General features: G+C 38.2%; 1 protein-coding gene across 3 annotated transcripts in view; it reads right to left on the minus strand.

The window, feature by feature from the left end:
* Positions 1-324: 324 nt before the first annotated feature.
* Positions 325-20283, minus strand: part of mid1 (midline 1) — a 47885-nt gene continuing 27926 nt past the window's right edge. For 2 of the 3 annotated variants that reach the window (XM_058082270.1, XM_058082269.1), the window contains exons 2-10: positions 12801-13522; positions 9361-9456; positions 7466-7573; positions 7149-7297; positions 6930-7057; positions 4574-4717; positions 2750-2911; positions 2473-2680; positions 325-1073 (exon numbers count right to left, since the gene is read on the minus strand). In XM_058082270.1, coding sequence (XP_057938253.1) covers positions 725-1073; positions 2473-2680; positions 2750-2911; positions 4574-4717; positions 6930-7057; positions 7149-7297; positions 7466-7573; positions 9361-9456; positions 12801-13466 — 2010 coding nt within the window. In that variant the 5' untranslated portion in view covers positions 13467-13522 and the 3' untranslated portion in view covers positions 325-724. Of the gene's footprint in view, positions 1074-2472; positions 2681-2749; positions 2912-4573; positions 4718-6929; positions 7058-7148; positions 7298-7465; positions 7574-9360; positions 9457-12800; positions 13523-16829; positions 18272-20283 lie in introns of those variants that run through there. The other variant, XM_058082268.1, reaches the window with a different exon arrangement.

Raw genomic sequence — 20283 nt, forward strand, 5'->3', positions numbered from 1 at the left:
TAACCGGATTATCATAATAACCGGGTATCGTACTAACGGAACTAATTATATCATAAAAGACTAGAAATTTGCCGGGAAATGAAAATAGTATCGTAATAAGCAGTACTTCGTTATAACCGATATCAATATAACGAGACTTTACTGTATCTGCAATATGTCTGCTCCTGCATATGCTCTTGTTAAATTGTCTTTTTTACTCTACTTTTATATACTTTTTTTTAACTTGACTACTGCACTGAAAGGAGAAGCTCTCCAATCTCGTTGTACTCTCGTTGTAATCTCGTTGTAATCTCGTTCCATCCCATTCCATGAATGAAAAATGCATTATCTTGTTCAAGTGGCTTCAGAATGCATTTTATTGTGACACTCCTTGTGTCTTCTCAAAGTGCTAAAAAGTTTGCAAAGACATATTAAAAATATACATTTATCGCAAAGCCCTCCAGAAACAGAACAGTGACACAAAAATATTTTTTTTACATTACATGGATAGAAATGAAGAAATGAAATGTACAATGCAGTCTATTTAAAATATTTGTTGTAGGAATTCAAAATGTAAGCTGCATCGCTGCAACTTGACAGTAACAGTAAATGACCCAGCAGTATCATGTACATACAGCACATGTGCAAAGTAAAATGCTATAAGGAAATGCTAATTGTAAGTTCAATTCAGCAAAAGATTTGCATCAGTCGTATTCTGTGCCGAAAAACATCCGAGTCGGTCCTGTCAGTTGCTGGACTCTGTCCCCTCCAGGTGATCCGGGATGGGAAGTCCAGTGAGGATGGTTACGCATCGGTTCCACACGTTGAACACGGGGCAGACGGGTTGCGCGAAGGCGATGTCGAACGTGTACAAGTGCTGAGAGCCCACGGCGTCGTAGAAAGACAGGAAGCCGGAGTCGTAGTCCAACAGCACGCCGAGACGCCGCAGGTGCGGTGAGGGTTCGATGGGCGTCTCCTTGTTGTTGTGACGAGCCACCCATGAGTTGTTACAGCGGGACAGGACCCAGGAGGCGGCGTTTCTGCCCACCCATTCGTGTTTTGGTGCCGATTTGTAGGCGATACCCACGGCAAACCTCCAAGACACAAGGGAGAAAAGACAATGTTGTTAATGTTTTATTAACTGTATGGCATGTAAGCCGATTTCAATTTTCCATACTGGTTATGGTTATGGTTTGATTTCATTTGAACATGCATCAGATTACAATTGAATGCATCCCATAATCAGTTCCCAGTTCCACATGTCCAAAAGGAGTAGGAAGAAGCAAAGCTTATTAAATCCTACCCCTCCATCTGGTACTTCTACAATCACTAACTGTTACATTTGTTCACTTCCTGCTTTCCTAAATTAAATTAAAATAAATTTTTGTCACAAACCGAAGTACGAGGTGATATAAGCATCCAATCCATAGTTTGATTCCACATACTGAAATGCTATGGCTTTTTAACGTAGTCCTAGCATAGTCCCTGAGATCATATTTCTCCTCTCTTGTAGAGAAGTATTGGATGACATTTTTAGCTAATTGCTTATTTTTAGCCTTATGCATTATTTTAGCTGTTTGAAGATGAACTATATCAGCAAGTTGAAGTATTTGTGATTTTACAAATAAGGAGTTAGTATGTTTGCGGTAGGCGGCATTATGAATTATCCTTACTGGCCTTTTTTGCGGTACATTTAGCGAGTGAAGATTGCTTTTATAGTTATTAGCCCATATTTATGGTAGAACCAGAGAGCAATGAAGAGTGTGGAGTGATTTCTGATGGAGAACAAATTTTGCTTTGTTCAATATTTCAGTTACAATCAGTAACTGTTACATTTGTTCACTTCCTGCTTTCCTAATATAGTTTAATTTTTTATATTTTTAATATTTTTTTTATATATTTTTTAATTTTTTTAATTTTTCTTTTATTTTTTGTCCTGTACCGAAGTATGAGGTTCAAGACTCTTCATCCTTGTATTTAGCAAACATCGTATATATTCACGGTCTAGAGCAGTGGTCCCCAAACTAAGGCCCGGGGGCCGGACACGGCCCACTTCCACATTTGACCCGGCCCCTTGAACAATAAAGCATGTACATTTTTCTGTCATAGAACTGGAAATGGTAACCTATTGTGAGCGACGTGACTACAACCACACTTTTGCCCCAGTCATAGAACATAAACAAACAAACGACCCTGACCCTGGCCCCCCTTCAGAGGAGGGAAAAGTCATGTGGCCCTCACTGGAAAAAGTTTGGGGACCCCTGGTCTAGAGATTTATACATGCAAACAAACAGGTGACACATTTCGACTTTTCTCCAAGCAAGTCAGAGCCTTTCTTACTGTCGCTCACAGACACCAGCAATCTTTCATACCAGATTTGACACCTTGTTGGCTGAGGAGTTTATGTAACCCCCCTATAGTCGTGGCTTCAGTGAAATGAGCACTGGAAAGCTTTGTTCCGAAAAAGGAAAGAAGGAAAATAGAGTGAATCACCATGTGCTTCCTCCTATCAGAGCCTCCCAGTAATGGCGTCCGCTGTCAATATAAACGTTCCCCATGACGCCGTAGCTGCTGTGGCTGCTAAATCGGTCTTGACTGTGGCTCTTTTTGGACGACGTTTCGTCCCTCTCCACCGTCAGGTTATCATGAGACACTCTTAACTTCCGGTGAGCCGACCTTGGATCCAGTTTGAATGGTTGACCTTAAACCAAAGCAGTAATTAGCTTAACGAGAAATACCGCGATTGTGTCTACTGGCGTACTGGACGTACTGTTGGTCTTGAGTTTCCCTGGTTCGCTGCTACGGGTTCCAGCCTGGTTGATGGCTTTAACAATGAAGACGTACTTGGTGCCGCACTGGAGTCCGTGGACTGTGTAGTGGTTTTGTTTGATGTTAGGCACAATCATCCAGCTGTCAGCCGAGTTACACAAACCTGCAGGGCAGAAACACACATCACCCACCGTAATATACATGTCCAGCTCCGACTTAAGATTCCTGTCACATTTTCCCAAATAAATACTCCATTGGTCTCCCGCTGCTTCTTTTAGTGAAGGCCGGTGGAGCCAAATGCAGGAATCAAAGAAATAAGAGAAGATTTATTGATCAAACCTTCAGCAGGGGGTCCTGAGAACACGGACGCAACAGAGACAGAAGCCAAGCCAAACCGACTTTCGGAATTGTGCTCATAAAGAAAGACACGGGTGGGAGAACCAAAGAGAGATAATTCACCGAGTGAAAAGATGTTTGTGGTCAGAGTCAGTTTACGCAAGCGGCGGCGTGCACTCTGACAAGAAAAAAGCAGTACATCTTGGTGAAATAGTCGTCTTGTTAGTGGCTGTTTAGATAGCAAAGAATCATATTTGGCATCTGGTTAAGGCAGCGTAATTGTTTTTGCTTTTTTTGTGTTTTATTTCCCCAGGTAGGCGGCACGGTAGTCTAGTGGTTAGCGTGCAGACCTCACAGCTAGGAGACCACGGTTCAATTCCACCCTCGGTTATCTCTGTGTGGAGTTTGCATGTTCTCACCGTGCATGCGTGGGTTTTCTCCGGGTACTCCGGTTTCCTCCCACATTCCAAAAACATGCTAGGTTAATTAGCGACTCCAAATTGTCCATAGGTATGAATGTGAGTGTGAATGGTTGTTTGTCTATATGTGCCCTGTGATTGGCTGGCTACCAGTCCAGGGTGTACCCCGCCTCTCACCCCTAGACAGCTGGGATAGGCTCCAGCACCCCTGCGACCCTTGTGAGGATAAGCGGTAAGAAATTTAAATTTAAACCAAATTTAAACTTTAAATTTAACTTATTAAAATGTATTAATTTAAATTTAAATTTATTATTATTTATAATTATTATATAATTATAATAATTATTTTATATAATATATAATAATATATAAAAAAATATTATAATTATATTATATATAATATATAAAATATATATTATTATATATTATTATTTATAATTATTATATAATTATAATAATTATTATATATAATATAATAATTATAATTATAAAGTTATTATTTAACCCATGGTTCCAAAGCCATATTATATAGCGACTCCAAATTGTCCATAGGTATGAATGTGAGTGTGAATGGTTGTTTGTCTATATGTGCCCTGTGATTGGCTGGCCACCAGTCCAGGGTGTACCCCGCCTCTCGCCCCCAAAGACAGCTGGGATAGGCTCCAGCACCCCCGCGAAGATGAATGAGTGAATGATTTCCCCAGGTATTTCAATGAGTGTTGTACACTGTAAAAAAAACGGGTGGTTAGCATGTAGGCCACACAGTCAGGATGTCGGGAAAACGTGGGTTCGATTCTCCGCTTGGGCATCTCTGTGTGGAGTTTGCATGTTCTCCCCGTGGGTTTTCTCCGGGTATTCCGGTTTGACTTTTCCAAAAGTGCAAAACATGTGAAGTGAGATATTTTGGTTGTTTATCTGTCTGTGTTTTAGTTATCAGGTTACTTCCTGGTTTATGCAAAATGCTTCCACTGTGTCTCATAGGTGTATTTTCTGTGTACGCTCCCCAACAGAAAAATATCAATAAAAATAATATTCTGTCATAGCGACAGGAATAACAAGAACAGACTTACTGACAACGTTGCAGTGACTGGTGAAGATGGCGTACTGAAGTTCATAGGACACGACGGAGAACTCATCATCTGACGTCCAGTGAACTGTGATGGTGTCGTATGAAGCCGTGCATAATTCCTCCCGGATTACCGGTGGATTTGGAGCTGGAGCCGGGCAAGAAAGAAGAAAAGAAAACAAATGTTGTTCAGAGATTAGCATCAAAGATGAGCTGTCAAACAATTAGTCACAGGGATTAGCGGTGCTTATTAGCATCACGTCTTTTGTGGTGTTTGTTTTTTTTTTTAACATCCACCACGTGTAATTCCGATGCAGCTGCAATCCCATAAACAAAATAAATAAACACAAACCATGAATATTCATTTTATATTTATGACCCATTTTTCAACCTTTACTAAAGGTTTGGGAGTTTGGGAGGAACCTGAACAACCTGAAACTACAAAACAACTACAGAAACTACATTATCCATCCATCCATTTTCTATACCGCTTATCCTTACTAGGGCCATGGGAGCATGCTGGAGCCCATCCCAGCTGACTTCGGGCAAGAGGCAGGGTACACCCTCGACCCTGGACCCAATCGCTGGGCACATATGAGATGAAACCCGAGTACCCGGAGCAAACCCATGCAGACACGGGGAGAACATGCAAACTACACACAGACATGCCCAGGTGGAGATTCCGACCCGATCTCCAGACTCTGTGGCCAACATTTTAACCACCGTGCGGCCTCCTCCACTTTTTCATGCAGTCCACATCATTATTAATGATTTCCACATTTTGGAAATAACTCTTTCTGAAATTATTGCTTGCTTCCAATTAATGCCTCAAACGTAGGTAAATAAGCACCTCTACTATAATCACAGGGGCTGCACGGTGGACAAGTGGTTACAAGTGCGCAGGCCACACATCTAGGAGACCCGAGTTCAATTCCACTCTGTAGATGTTTGTATGTTCTCCCCGTGCATGCATGGGTTTTCTCCTGGTACTCCGGTTTCCTCCCACATTTTTGGACATTGTTCCAACCATAGCAATGCTAACAATGCTAACAATGCTAACAATGCTAACAATGCTATTTTGCTATTATTGCTATCTTAACCTTACATTTTGGGCTGCACGGCGGACAGACTGGTTTTCGAGCAGGCCTCACAGCTAGGAGACCCGAGTTCAATCCCACCCTCGGGCCATCTTAGTGAGTGTGCATGTTCTCCCCGTGCATGCGTGTGTTTTCTCCGGGGTACTCCGGTTTCCTCCCACATTTTTGGACATTGTTCCAACCATAACAATGCTAACAATGCTAACAATGCTAACAATGCTAACAATGCTAACAATGCTAACAATGCTAACAATGCTATTATTGCTATCTTAACCTTACATTTTGGGCTGCACGGCGGAGAGAGTGGTTTTCGAGCAGGCCTCACAGCTAGGAGACCCGAGTTCAATTCCACCCTCGGCCATCTTTGTGTGGAGTTTGCATGTTCTCCCCGTGCATGCGTGGGTTTTCTCCGGGTACTATGGTTTCCTCCCACATTTTTGGACATTGTTCCAACCGTAACAGTGCTAACAATGCTAACAATGCTAACAATGCTAACAATGCTATTTTGCTATTTTGCTATTATTACTATCTTAACCTTACATTTTGGGCTGCACTGCGGACAGAGTGGTTTTCGAGCAGGCCTCACAGCTAGGAGACCCGAGTTCAATCCCACCCTCGGGCCATCTTTGTGTGGAGTTTGCATGTTCTCCCCGTGCATGCATGGGTTTTCTTGGGGTACTCCGGTTTCCTCCCACATTTTTGGACATTGTTCCAACGGTAACAATGCTAACAATGCTATTTTGCTATTATTATTATCTTAACCTTACATTTTGGGCTGCACTGCGGACAGAGTGGTTTTCGAGCAGGCCTCACAGCTAGGAGGCCCGAGTTCAATCCCACCCTCGGGCCATCTCTGTGTGGAGTTTACATGTTCTCCCCGTGCATGCGTGGGTTTTCTTGGGGTACTCCGGTTTCCTCCCACATTCCAAAAAAACATGCTAGGTTAATTAGCCACTCCAAATTGTCCATAGGTATGAATGTGAGTGTGAATGGTTGTTTGTCTATATGTGCCCTGTGATTGGCTGGCCACCAGTCCAGGGTGTACCCCGCCTCTCGCCCGAAGACAGCTGGGATAGGCTCCAGCACCCTCCGCGACTCTCATGAGGGTAAGCGGTAGAAAATGAATGAATGAATGAACTATAATGAAAGCAGTTATGTCATCAATTCATGAAAATTGAAGATGGGTAAAATATTTTTGGTATCTGATGCAACTGCTAATTTAAAGCTCGATTAAGTGAAGAATTAAAAAAAAAAAAGACTCACCTGTGAGATAATCTAAACTCTCTAACATTTTCTTCTCCCGTGTGAAGTCCAGAGCAAATGTATCAAAAGTGTCATTCAGGTTAATTTCCGGTAGCAAGATCTGAGAGGACGCCGTTGCCATGGAGACGCTGCAGTCAGTAAACAAAGGTGCACATTTAGACATTTTAATCGCTTTCATCACTAAACTTTTCTTAACGGGTGGTGTGGGCGTCTTCTCACCGTTCACAGACGCTTTTGGCCGACTGAAGGAAGCGAGTATGATCCGCCTCTTTGAGGGCGTGGTCAGCCTGAGTGATGAGCGAGGACGACCTCTCGATGCACTGCTTGCAGCTGCCGATTTGTTGCGCTAACTTCCTCAGGCGAATAGTCTGGATGGATAAAAGGGAACGGACTGAAGTCGAAATGAATATAAAAAAGGACATTGTCACAGGAACAATCTGATGCTGAGTTCCAGCATCTCATCTTGCCTGGGGGGGGGGGGGGGGGGTTGGGGGGGCTGCAAGGTTATCTTGATAATAAAAGATGGCAAACTATACCTTTCCCTCCTTTATCTTGGTACCGATGATTTGCCGTCTCTGCTGTATGATATTGATCAGGACGTCACACTCTTCCAGCAGCTTGTTTTCCTGCCTGGATGCGTTTATCTAGACATGGCGAGACGAGTGGAGATAATCAACAGTAATGGAGTGTAGTAAAGTCAAACGGAGTTTAGCCTATACAAATCCCACACAGGAGGCTTGACTAGCTCGGACTGCAAATTATGCAATTCAATTTCCAGCTCATTCCGCAGGGGAAGGCTCAAGCAAACACAAGAGAGTTTATCTTGATCGGGTTTTCGCTTAAAGAACATTGCTTTGGAGGTGAGTTAAGAATTCTCTCAACTGTGGAGTGGAATGGATTGTTGATTAATGGCGTCTGGGAGTAATTGGAGTCCAAATGGAGTGAAATATTTGGACTGGTGATTCAGTCTCGACAAGTTTGCTGTCTAAAGAAGCGCAAAAAAATGTCATCGGGACTAACTGACTATTCACGAATGAACGAATCAATAAAGAGAAAAATGGCAAACAAATTAACTAAATAACGTATTGACTATTAATCTAATTGAACGACTAACTGATTAACACGGGAAAAAAACTGAAACTCAAAATAAATAACTGTATATCGAACTGACTGACTTGTCAACTAATTAACCCGCAAACTCACTGATTGGCTAACTGAACTAAATAACTAATTAATCGGCCAATTAACTGACCAGCTAACCATCAAACTGACTGAGTAGCAAACAGACAAACGATTCAACTAACAAACTGAATGACAAACAACTAACCTAATGACTAAGCAGGCTAGCAGCTAGCAAGCCGACTGACTGACAAGCTAACTCGCCAGCTAGCTGACCGACTAACCAATCGACTGATTGAATAACAGACAGACTTAATCACAGACTAAGTAACAAACTGACCAATGAATTAACTTATATATATATATATATATATATATATATATATTATTTACAATAATAAAATAAAATAAAATAAAATAAAATAAAATAAAATAAAATAAAATAAAATAAAATAAAATAAAATAAAATAAAATAAAATAAAATAAAATAAAATAAAATAAAATAAAATAAAATTAAATTAAATTAAATTAAATTAAATTAAATTAAATTAAATTAAATTAAATTATATAAAATTAAATTAAATTAAATTAAATTGCAATAGGAGCTATAAAAAAAACCTTCAACTATATTAGGAAAGCAGGAAGTGAACAAAAGTGAACATTTTTGGAAAATTAGGTTGCAGAAAAATGTTGTAGTTACCACAGAAATGGCCGTGATTTTACAAGTATAAAGTCAAAATATTACGAGAAAAAATGTCGCAACATTATGAGGAAAAATAATATTGTTTGAGCTTAGAGTTCATATCACCTCGTACTTTGGTAAGTGACAAAAATAATATAAAAAAAATAAAACAATAAAAAAAAAATTAAACTATATTAGGAAAGCAGGAAGTGAACAAATGCAACATTTTTGGAAAATTAGGTTGCAGAAAAATATAGCATTGCGAGAAAATCAACAAGAAGAAAGTTGTAGTTACAACAGAAACGGCCGTGATTTTACAAGTATAAAGTCAAAATATTACGAGAAAAAATGTCACAACATTATGAGGAAAAATAATATTGTTTGAGCTTAGAGTTCGTATCACCTCGTACTTTGGTACGTGACAAAAATAATATAAAAAAAATAAAACAAAAAAAAAAACTTAAACTATATTAGGAAAGCAGGAAGTGAACAAATGTAATAGTTACTGATTGTAAAAGTACCAGACGGAGGGGTAGGATTTAATAAGATTTGCTTCTTCCTACTCCTTTTGGACATGTGGAACTGGGAACTGATTATGTGATGCATTCAATTGTAATCTGATGTAATCACCTCCACGTGTTGGCACGTTTGGATGAGTTTTCCCATGAGAGATTCCAACTCGCTGGTCCTCTTGATGAGATTGCTGAGGTTGGTTTCCAGAGCGTGCTGAAAAACAACACAAAAATCCCCCCCCCCCCAAAAAAAAAGATGAAAAAGAATATTTAATTCCACACTTCCCCCACCGTAATAAGCTCTGAATCAAATAAACGTTGGAGCGTTGTTAAGTGAGCGGGAGTGTCGGTGGGCAGGAACGAGTACATTTGGCTGCTGGACGGTCGGCGGCCTCCACTCGTCCCCCCCCCGCCCCGCGTGCCAAAGATCCCATCATGCCGCCTGCTGAGGCCGTGAAGCTTAGCCCAGCATCTGTCTAACCAAACCCTGGCCGTGTTAATCAGCAACTCCGATCAAAGGCTTATGTCTCCAACTTAATCTCTCGCTGTAATTGGGGGCCATAATGACTCCTCCATTATGAAACATTATTGCTGCCGAATTAAAGATTTATTATGTGTCATTACATAAAATTAAATGGAGCGATGTACTGTACAGTAAGACTCAAGCGGGAAAAAGGTGCTGCTTGAAAACAAAGCACGGGATTTTATTAGTAGACAGAGTTATATGAAATCAATACAATAACAACAATACATAACAATAATAACCGTTGCATGGCTGTATATGAATACAATGTAAATAAATTCAACAAAACCGGCATAATAGTGACCATTTTCAAAAGTGCCATGACTACTTAGTGGATGACTGCATGGCCAATGTGACAGCATTAATCATAAATGAGCTTTATTATCATCATAAAAAGCAAAATGCGTATTTCTTCACATTAGATTGCTCAGAGGCAGCTAACGTTGAAGAGAATGAAGTGAATAATGACTGGAAGCAAAGCCCACATCCACTCTTTGACTTCATAAGATGGCTGCAGGTGAGTGTCAACCAAAATAGCCCACAATATATTACCCGACTCAACACATATGATTTATTCATAACAACGAAGAGGCAGAAGAAATGTTGAGCTGCAGGTAAAAAGGTGAATGTGAATATATGAATGCGGAAAATAACAATATCTATCACAGTGATGATTGGACCTAAATAAAATGAACTAAAAAATAAACTCAAATGAAACTAAAATAAAACTAAAATAAACTAAAACTAAAATAAACTAAAACTGAAATAAATTAAAACTAAAATAAACTAAAATAAAACTAAAATAAACTAAAACTGAAATAAATTAAAACTGAAATAAACTAAATTTAAAATAAAGTAAAATTAAAATAAACTAACCTAACCCTAACCCTAAAATGAAACTAAAATAAACTAAAATAAACTAAAACTAAAATAAACTAAAACTGAAATAAATTAAAACTAAAATAAACTAAAATATAACTAAAATAAACTAAAACTGAAATAAATTAAAACTAAAATAAACTAAATTTAAAATAAAGTAAAATTAAAATAAACTAACCTAACCCTAACCCTAAAATGAAACTAAAATAAACTAAAATAAACTAAAACTAAAATAAACTAAAATAAACTAAAATAAAACTAAAATAAACTAAAATAAACTAAAACTAAAATAAATTAAAATAAACTATAACTAAAATAAACTAAAATTAAAATAAACTAACCTAACTCTAACCCTAACCCTAAAATAAACTAAAGCTAAAATAAACTAAAATAAACTAAAATAAACTAAAATATACTAAAATAAACTATAACTAAAATAAACTGAAACTAAAATAAACTAATTTTAAATAAACTAAAATTAAAATAAACTAAAATTAAAATAAACTAACCTAACTCTAACCCTAACCCTAAAATAACTGAAATAAACTAAAATAAACTAAAATTAATATAAACTAAAATAAAAATGAACTAAAATAAAAATAAACTAAAATAAACTAAAACTAAAATAAACTTTAAAAAGCAGTAAAAATAAAAATATGACAGACACGTTTCCTCTTCCTATGCTGCCTCCCGCTAATACAAGCGCTCGTTTTTGTTTAAACAGCCGCCTGACATGGACATTCTCCTTTCCTAAAATCATTTCATCCTGGTGAGCGGAAAGAAGGGTTCTTTTTCAGGTCCCACACCTTCACTGTGGCCACGCTCCCTTCCTTCCTATGTGGGCGCTGACAGGTCGCTGAACTGCCCTGGAATTTTATCTCGTGTCAACATGTGGAATGTTTCCCATTTGCCGACTTTTGCCGATTGTCGGACAATTTGAGCACAGCAGTGCTCACTCTGGAGTGGTATTATAAACATACGGTGCATTCACTGGCCGTTACCTTATACGTCCACATGCATGTTTTAATGAGATGTAGCAAAACAGCAAATAATGGTCCAAAAAGTTCAGCACCACATATTGTTAAAGCACCATAAATCATATTTTTTCCTTCATAACATCCCATAATTTACTTCAGAATGATATATTTTACCCGTGAACATTGATTAGTTTACCTTGTTTACCTTACTACAGTATATGGGCCAAGTAAACACAATAACAATGACTCTGTAAATATATGAAAAAATTATATTTGTGTAGATGAAATGAAAATATATGAAAATAAATAAATGAAAATATTACTATGAAAATGGTTCTTAAAAAAAAGAAATAATTTTCCATCCTGTACCTTGAAATTTCTATAACAAAACAATTTTACCATAAACATATTATATAACAATATTGTTATATAACAATATTATAACAATATAATATACAACAATATTTTATTTTGAGAACACGAAACGTTGTAAATTACCTTGAATGCACCATAATTAATATTTTTTCCCTCATAACATCCCATAATTTAATTTAGAATGATATAATATATCATTTATTTATTTAATATATTTATTTATATATTTGTATAATATATATTTATATTTATATAATATATAAAAATTATATTTGTGAAGATGAAATGAAAATATATGAAAAAAATGAAAATATTACTATGAAAATGGTTCTCATAGAAGCCCCTTTTAAATGACAACCACACAATATTTTATTTTGTTTTGAAAACATTACATTTTGTCATTTTAACACTCATAAACTCACATTTTAACACACCATAAAAATTATATAATATGTATTATTAATTATTATAATTATTATAATTATTATAATTCTTATAATTATTATAATAATGACAATTATTATCATTATTATCATTATTACCATTAGTAACTATAATTAGTAACTATAATTAGTAACTATAATTAGTAACTATAATTAGTAATTATAATTAGTAATATATTTTGCATGGAAAAGCCATAATATCAACACAATAAGGGATTTGGTGGTCGTAGTATAATAAAATAAAATAGCAAATGTAACAACCAATGGCGTGGTCCGATACTGCAGCGCTGATTTAAGTGTGTGATATGATCCCGTGTTTGGGCTAAATGAAAAAAGTGGCGAAAAACATTTCTTTCCTCACCTTGAGTTTGTCGTAGCGATCCCCCAGGGCGGCGACCTGGTGGTCCCTGTGTCGTCCCACCAGTTTGCACAAGGCGCAGATCAACTGCTCGTCCGTCACGCAGTACATGTTGACCTTCTCGTCCTCGTGCTCCACACACATGACCCCTCGTAAGTGGGAGTCCAGCAGGGGCTCGATGAGGCGGTGGCCCGTGAAGGGCTTCTTGTTGGGGTGGGTGGCTTTCAGGCACTCGTCGCAGTAGGACACCTCGCAAGTGACGCAGGTCTTCACGGCGTCCTGCGGCGGCTCCTGCTCGCAAAACTGACACTGCACCCTGTCGCCGAGCTGCGTCATGGCGCTGGTGTCGGGGGCGGCTCGTTCCCGCCGGGTCTGGTTGGGCGAGTTGGGTCCGCTCAGGGAGGCCTTCTGGTAGCGGTCAATGATGTTCTGCAGGGTGACGTTGCGCTTGAGTCCCTCTAGGCCTCTCTGGCTGAGGTTGATGACATAGCGACAGGTCGGGCACTGGAAGGCGCGGATGGACTGGATGGGCTCGCTGGGGGTGCAGTGCGACACCAGGATGCGGTGGGCGCAGTTGGAACAAAGGCTGTGAGCGCAAGGCAAGAGAAGCGGGTCCTCAAAGAGCTCCAGACAAATTGGGCATGTCAGCTCGGACTCCAGTGTTTCCATCTTCAGGCTAAACTAAGCGGAGTTGGCAGCGAAATCCAGGGAAGCTGCTCAGCTATCTGCACACGGAAACACAATTAGAAAATGGGATGAAGGAGCCTTTAACCTTTGGGGACACGACCGACAACGGGGGCCTTACTTGGGACAAAGACGGCTCATAAAAAGATATACCATATGTTTGTTGCAATAGGAGCTATAAAAAAAACCTTCAACTATATTAGGAAAGCAGGAAGTGAACAAAAGTGAAATTTTTTGGAAAATTAGGTTGCAGAAAAATGTTGTAGTTTCAACAGAAATGGCCGTGATTTTACAAGTATAAAGTCAAAATATCACGAGAAAAAATGTCACAACATTATGAGGAAAACCTCGTACTTTGATACGTGACAAAAATAATCTAAAAAAAATAAAACAATAAAAAAATTAAACTATATTAGGAAAGCAGGAAGTGAACAAATGTAACATTTTTGAAAAATTAGGTTGCAGAAAAATAACAAAAATATAGCATTGCGAGAAAATCAACAAGAAGAAAGTTGTAGTTACAACAGAAATGGCCGTGATTTTACAAGTATAAAGTCAAAATATTACGAGAAAAAATGTCACAACATTATGAACAAAAATAATATTGTTTGAGCTTAGAGTTCATATCACCTCGTACTTTGGTAAGTGACAAAAATAATATAAAAAAAATAAAACAATAAAATAAACTTAAACTATATTAGGAAAGCAGGAAGTGAACAATTGTAACATTTTTGAAAAATTAGGTTGCAGAAAAATAACAAAAATATAGCATTGCGAGAAAATCAACAAGAAGAAAGTTGTAGTTACAACAGAAATGGCCGTGATTTTACAAGTATAAAGTCAAAATATTACGAGAAAAAATGTCACAACATTATGAACAAAAATAATATTGTTTGAGCTTAGAGTTCATATCACCTCGTACTTTGGTATGTGACAAAAATAATATTAAAAAAAAACTATATTAGGAAAGCAGGAAGTGAACAAATTTAACAGTTACTGATTGTAAAAGTACCGGTACAAAAATATGTACCGTGTGCTTAAATATGCATTTTTATGACTAATAAGAGGCCACACAAAAAACGAATTTTTTAAGATATTTTTTGTAAAATAGCAAAAAAAAGAGCAAAAAACAAAATTCATACTAATAATAATAGTTTTCATTGATGGCAAAATTCGTGAGATAAAGTTGATTTGATTTGATATTAGAGCCTTCCCACCTTCAAAAAACAACTAAAAATCCACCTCTTTAAATCTAAATTTAAATTATTATTTTTTTACCTGACTACTGTGTCCCGTTTATGTTTTAACTGTGTATTAATGAATGAATGTTGTATTTTAACGTATCTTTTACTTTGTTTACTTGCTTTTATTTAACTCAATTTTTTCTGTAAAGCGTATTTGAGTATTTTGAAAAGTGCTTTTCAAATATTATTATTATATTATTATTAGTAGTAAATAAATGACGAAATAGAATAGATCTATAAATGGACTATGACTATGATACAGTGTGGATATATAAATGGATACAAATGACTATAGTTATATCCTTAAATATCCTCAATGTCTATAAACTTTCCACCATAACGAGCTTTTGCCTCCGTCACACATAATGAGCAGAAGAGGTAAAGGGTTCACACCCGCGGTTGGCGGGCCTTGTGTGTCGACTCACAGCTGGGGTGTCTGACCCGACTCGGGAAACAAAAGCTTTAGTGTGTGTGATGGTGTGGATGGAGTCCCAGCTATCAGCAAGCGGGCCAATCCACTTCTGCTTGGCTGAGCTGTCAGTCTTCACTGGAACATATGGAGGCAAGAAGCGTGTGTGTGTGTGTGTGTGTGTGTGGTGTGTGTGGTGTGTGTGTGTGTGTGTTGGGGGTGAAAGTACTTTCTGGGCCAAATTAAAAGGCGTCAAGGCAGATTATACAGATAGAAAGGGCAGCAGGGGTGACGCTTCTTTTGAGTTCTAAACTTTATTAGGTACGCTTTCATCATCCATTGAGATGCAATACAAGATGCAGGCAGCCATGTTGGTTGTAGTTTTTTGTTTGGAAATGCCTATTAGTTTTAGCAATGTTGGTTTCTCATTTCTAGATGTAAAAAAATCAGAAATATATTCATTCATTCATTTTGTACCGCTTATCCGGGTGCTGGAGCCTATCCCAACTGTCTTGGGGCGAGAGGCGGGGTACACCCTGGACTGGTGGCCAGCCAATCACAGGGCACATATAGACAAACAACCATTCACACTCACATTCATACCTATGGACAATTTGGAGTGGCTAATTAACCTAGCATGTTTTTGGAATGTGGGAGGAAACCGAACATAAACATTCCAAAAAATTTAAATATTATATATTAATTGTTTATGCCTTATATGTATTTTTTTCTGTTATGTTTACTATAAATGTGTGTAAAAGTGACTATAGGGGTGTTATTTCATGTCGAGAGGTCTCTAATAATGTTCATTCATTCATTCATTTTCTACTGCTTTTCCTCACGAAGGTCGCGAAGGGTGCTGGAGCCTATCCCAGCTGTCTTTGGTACATCCTGGACTGGTGGCCAGCCAATCACAGGGCACATATAGACAAACAACCATTCACACTCACATTCATACCTATGGACAATTTGGAGTGGCTAATTAACCTAGCATGTTTTTGGAATGTGGGAGGAAACCGGAGTACCCGGAGAAAAAAAACCCACGTATGCACGGGGAGAACATGCAAACTCCACACAGAGATAGCCGAGGATGGAATTGAACCCTGGTCTCCTAGCTGTGAGGTCTGCGCGCTAACCACTCTGTCCGCCGTGCAGCCGAGAACCCGTTCATGACCTTCTAAATCCAGTTTTTAACATTATTAGAGTCCTCTAGACCTTAAATAACACCCCTACAGTCACCTTTACACTCCACTAGACCACCGTGCCGCCCTGAGAAATATCAATGCGGTTGAATAAAAGTGTATTTATCTGAAAAATAATGTCACATTTAACACAGTAGGGGTGCACATTTTGGCAAATGTTCCCCCCTTTATGTGTAGAAGATACACAAACATACACACACGTCTTTGAATTGTGGTGTCGCACAAACACGGAAAGACGAGAGCACACATAATTTCAGAGTCGTTTCTAGTGACGGTGATGTCACTTCGGGATAGCGGTTGCGTGCAAGCTCTTGTAACCTTAAGGCGTTTTTCAGAATAAAAGACACAGGCGGTAGGGAGGGAAGGGAAAAGCGGGAAAAAGTCTAAAACTATAAAAGTATAACTTGGAGAAGAAATTGCATCATTTTGAGCAAAAACGCAGCAAATGTCAAAGAAGTTCAGGTAAATGAGGAAAAACACTCCAATTACCCACCGATGGATTTCGCACCGCATTGCACTGCCGCCGCTGACACATTTCTGCCGATTGAACAAGACCTTTGACCCGAATTGGGAAATTCATATCCGATTCATATCCGAGAGCGGAGTAGACATCGGGAATCAACCTGCATCCTGCAAAAATGTTCCCTGTTAATCCCGCGTCAGGCAGAGAGAGCTTCATTGAGCGAGAGTGGAGTCAGCACAACAGGAAAAGTTGCCCGACAATTCCAGGAAAGCTTCAGCTCCACCTACAACCCGGAGGGATGGCCGGCATTGGAAGTGTGTGTGTGTGTGTGAGAGAGAAAGAGAGAGAGAGAGTGAGCGAGCGAGAGCATGAAGGCTAGGCTCATATGCTCACACACTCAGGTATGTACATTCATGTGCTATCAGCTCCCTTTCATCCTTTCTCTGTGTGTCCTTTTGACCTTGCACAAAGCTGCTGTGTTGCGCCCACGGGAGATTCCAAGAGGCAACACGAGAGGATGTCCGACAAACGCAAACACGAGTAAATCTGGAATGGTGAAACAAACACAACAAGCACCTCCGCTTCACTTCCTGTCTCTCTCCGCCGTGACAGACGCCGAGCCAAAGTAGATGTGACGTGACATCGTCTGCCACGTCCCAGTCGGCCCCTCAAAAGGGGCTGACGTCAACTTTCTCGTGTATCGTCTCCTGTCAATCACGGCGAGTCCCCAGAGTGACTCCTCTGCCGGAATGACGGGAAGACAGACACTTGATATGAACAAAACACCGCAGGAGAGCTATTGTTAGGAAGGACAGAACAAATTTGACAAATGTTCCTATGCTAACTAGGAAGATACTTTTTTTCTCACGCTTTGAACCTTGTGGTCTCAAACATGCGGCCCGCGGGCCAAATGTGGTCCACAAGACACTAGTTTGAGGCCCCCGCCTTGTTATGAAAGTTTAATGTTGATATGGATGCTGTATGGTATCATGTACCCAAAAAAAATTATTACGTTTGATTAATGTTCATGTTAAAGGTTAAATAACTGTTAATAGTTATCCTCCCTATCCGTGTGGAAGTGGTAAGTTTGATATGGATGCTGTATGGTATCATGTACCCAGAAAAAAATTATTACGTTTGATTCATGTTCATGTTAAAGGTTAAATAACTGTTAATAGTTATCCTCCCTATCCGTGTGGAAGTGGTAAGTTTGATATGGATGCTGTATGGTATCATGTACCCAGAAAAAAAATTATTACGTTTGATTAATGTTCATGTTAAAGGTTAAATAACTGTTAATAGTTATCCTCCCTATCCGTGTGGAAGTGGTAATTTTTTTTGGCTATTTAAGTTTAAAGGAAATAACTTGAAGGCTACCGTTTTAGGTCGCTAGCTCTCTAGTTTGCGAGTTAGCATGTGTCTCAAGACCCTGCAGTTGCGCAATATGTGGTAAATAAAAAGATAATAATGCTTAATATTTAATAAAAATATTTAAAAAGTAAAAAAAATAAAAAAAATAATAATTATTATATTATTATTAATAAATAATAAATATTTTATTTATTATTATAACAATTATTATAATTATTATTATTACTAATAATGAAAAAAATATTATTTTTATTTTATTTTATTTTTTACTTTTTAATTTTGTTTACAAAATCAGACCTCACAATCATAAATAGTAAAATAATACAAATACTAATAATAATAAAAATAATTATTATTATTACATTATTAATAATAAATAATATTAGAATATGAATGAATAAAATGAAATATGAATATAGAATTATGTTTATGAGGTTTTCCCGTTTCGTTTCTGCCGTGAGGCCAGCCTGCTTTTCAGCTAGAGAAAGCGACAAAGCTTGTGTATATACGTGAGCACTCACTCTCTAGTGGCCCAAAACGATACTTTCTAGAGAAGACATCTCACTCTGTAAACTTTTTAACCTTTGCGTTTTTTTAACAATATTTATTAGAACTTTTAGCTATTTATTACTTTCATTTTAACTAACTTATGAAACATATGAATTATGTTTATGAGGTTTTCCCGTTTCGTTTCGTGCTTTTCACCAAGACAGAAAGCGACAAAGCTTGTCTAAATGCGAGAGCACTCACTCACAAGTGGCCAAAAATGATACTTTCTCGAGAAGACGTCTCACTCTGTACACTTTTTAACCATAGCGTTTTTTAACAATATTTATTAGAACTTTTAGCTATTTATTACTTTAATTTTAACTAACTTATGAAACATATGAATTATGTTTATGAGATTTTCCCGTTTCGCGTCTGCCGTGAGGCCAGCCTGCTTTTCACGGAGAGAGCAACAAAGCTTGTCTATATGCGAGAGCACTCACTCTCTAGTGGCCCAAAACGATACTTTCTATAGAAGACGTCTCACTCTGTAAACTTTTTAACCTTAGCGTTTTTTTAAACAATATTTATTAGAACTTTTAGCTATTTATTACTTTCATTTTAACTAACTTATGAAACATATGAATTATGTTTATGAGGTTTTCCCATTTCTTTTCTGGGCTGCTTTTCACCGAGAGACAGCAACAAAGCTTGTCTATATTCGAGAGCACTCACTCTCTAGTGGCCCAAAACGATACTTTCTAGAGAAGACGTCTCACTCTGTAAACTTTTTAACCTTAGCGTTTTTTAACAATATTTATTAGAACTTTTGGCTATTCATTACTTTCATTTTAAATAACGTATGAAACATATGAATTATGTTTATGAGGTGTTCCCGTTTCGTTTCGTGCTTTTCACCGAGAGAATGCGACAAAGCTTGTCTAAATGCGAGAGCACTCACTCACAAGTGGCCAAAAATGATACTTTCTCGAGAAGACATCTCACTCTGTACACTTTTTAACCATAGCGTTTTTTAACAATATTTATTAGAACTTTTAGCTATTTATTACTTTTAACTGTTTAATATTTTCATGTCTTTGACCCAAAGACACGACAACCTCCATGGCTCTCTTAGCTAAAAATGTTCCGACCCCTTAAGTCTGTTGACGTGTGACGCTAAGAGTGAGACGTTGCACGACTCACTTGAGTTTCTCGTGGAGAAAAAAAAAAAAAAAAAAAAAAACAAAGAAATGAACTTATCACTCGCAGCTTGATTTGATTAGCAAGTAATGGCTCGTTTAGAGATGAAACGACGACAATGTCAAAGATAGGAAGACAATTTCTCGCTCAAGCACTTCCTAATCCGTTTGGCTACGGCCTTTTATCAGCCTTAATGACGGCCGCAAAGCGCAGACCCGAGGAGATGCTGATTGCTCCTTGTTTCCTTTCCTTTCCTGGAGGAAGACACCTAATGTCATTATCTCTGATGGTGTCTGCGCAACGCAACCGTGACCGACGTCCGACGTCCGACGGAGGCCTGCTGGTGCTCCTCTGAAGCCCACTCAGGCCTGTAATGTGATTTACGGCTTTGGCCCAGCAAAGCGCTTGATTAGACAGACACAATCTA

This window comes from Doryrhamphus excisus, chromosome 9 (assembly GCF_030265055.1).
Source record: "Doryrhamphus excisus isolate RoL2022-K1 chromosome 9, RoL_Dexc_1.0, whole genome shotgun sequence".
In the NCBI taxonomy this organism is placed as follows: Eukaryota; Metazoa; Chordata; class Actinopteri; order Syngnathiformes; family Syngnathidae; genus Doryrhamphus; species Doryrhamphus excisus.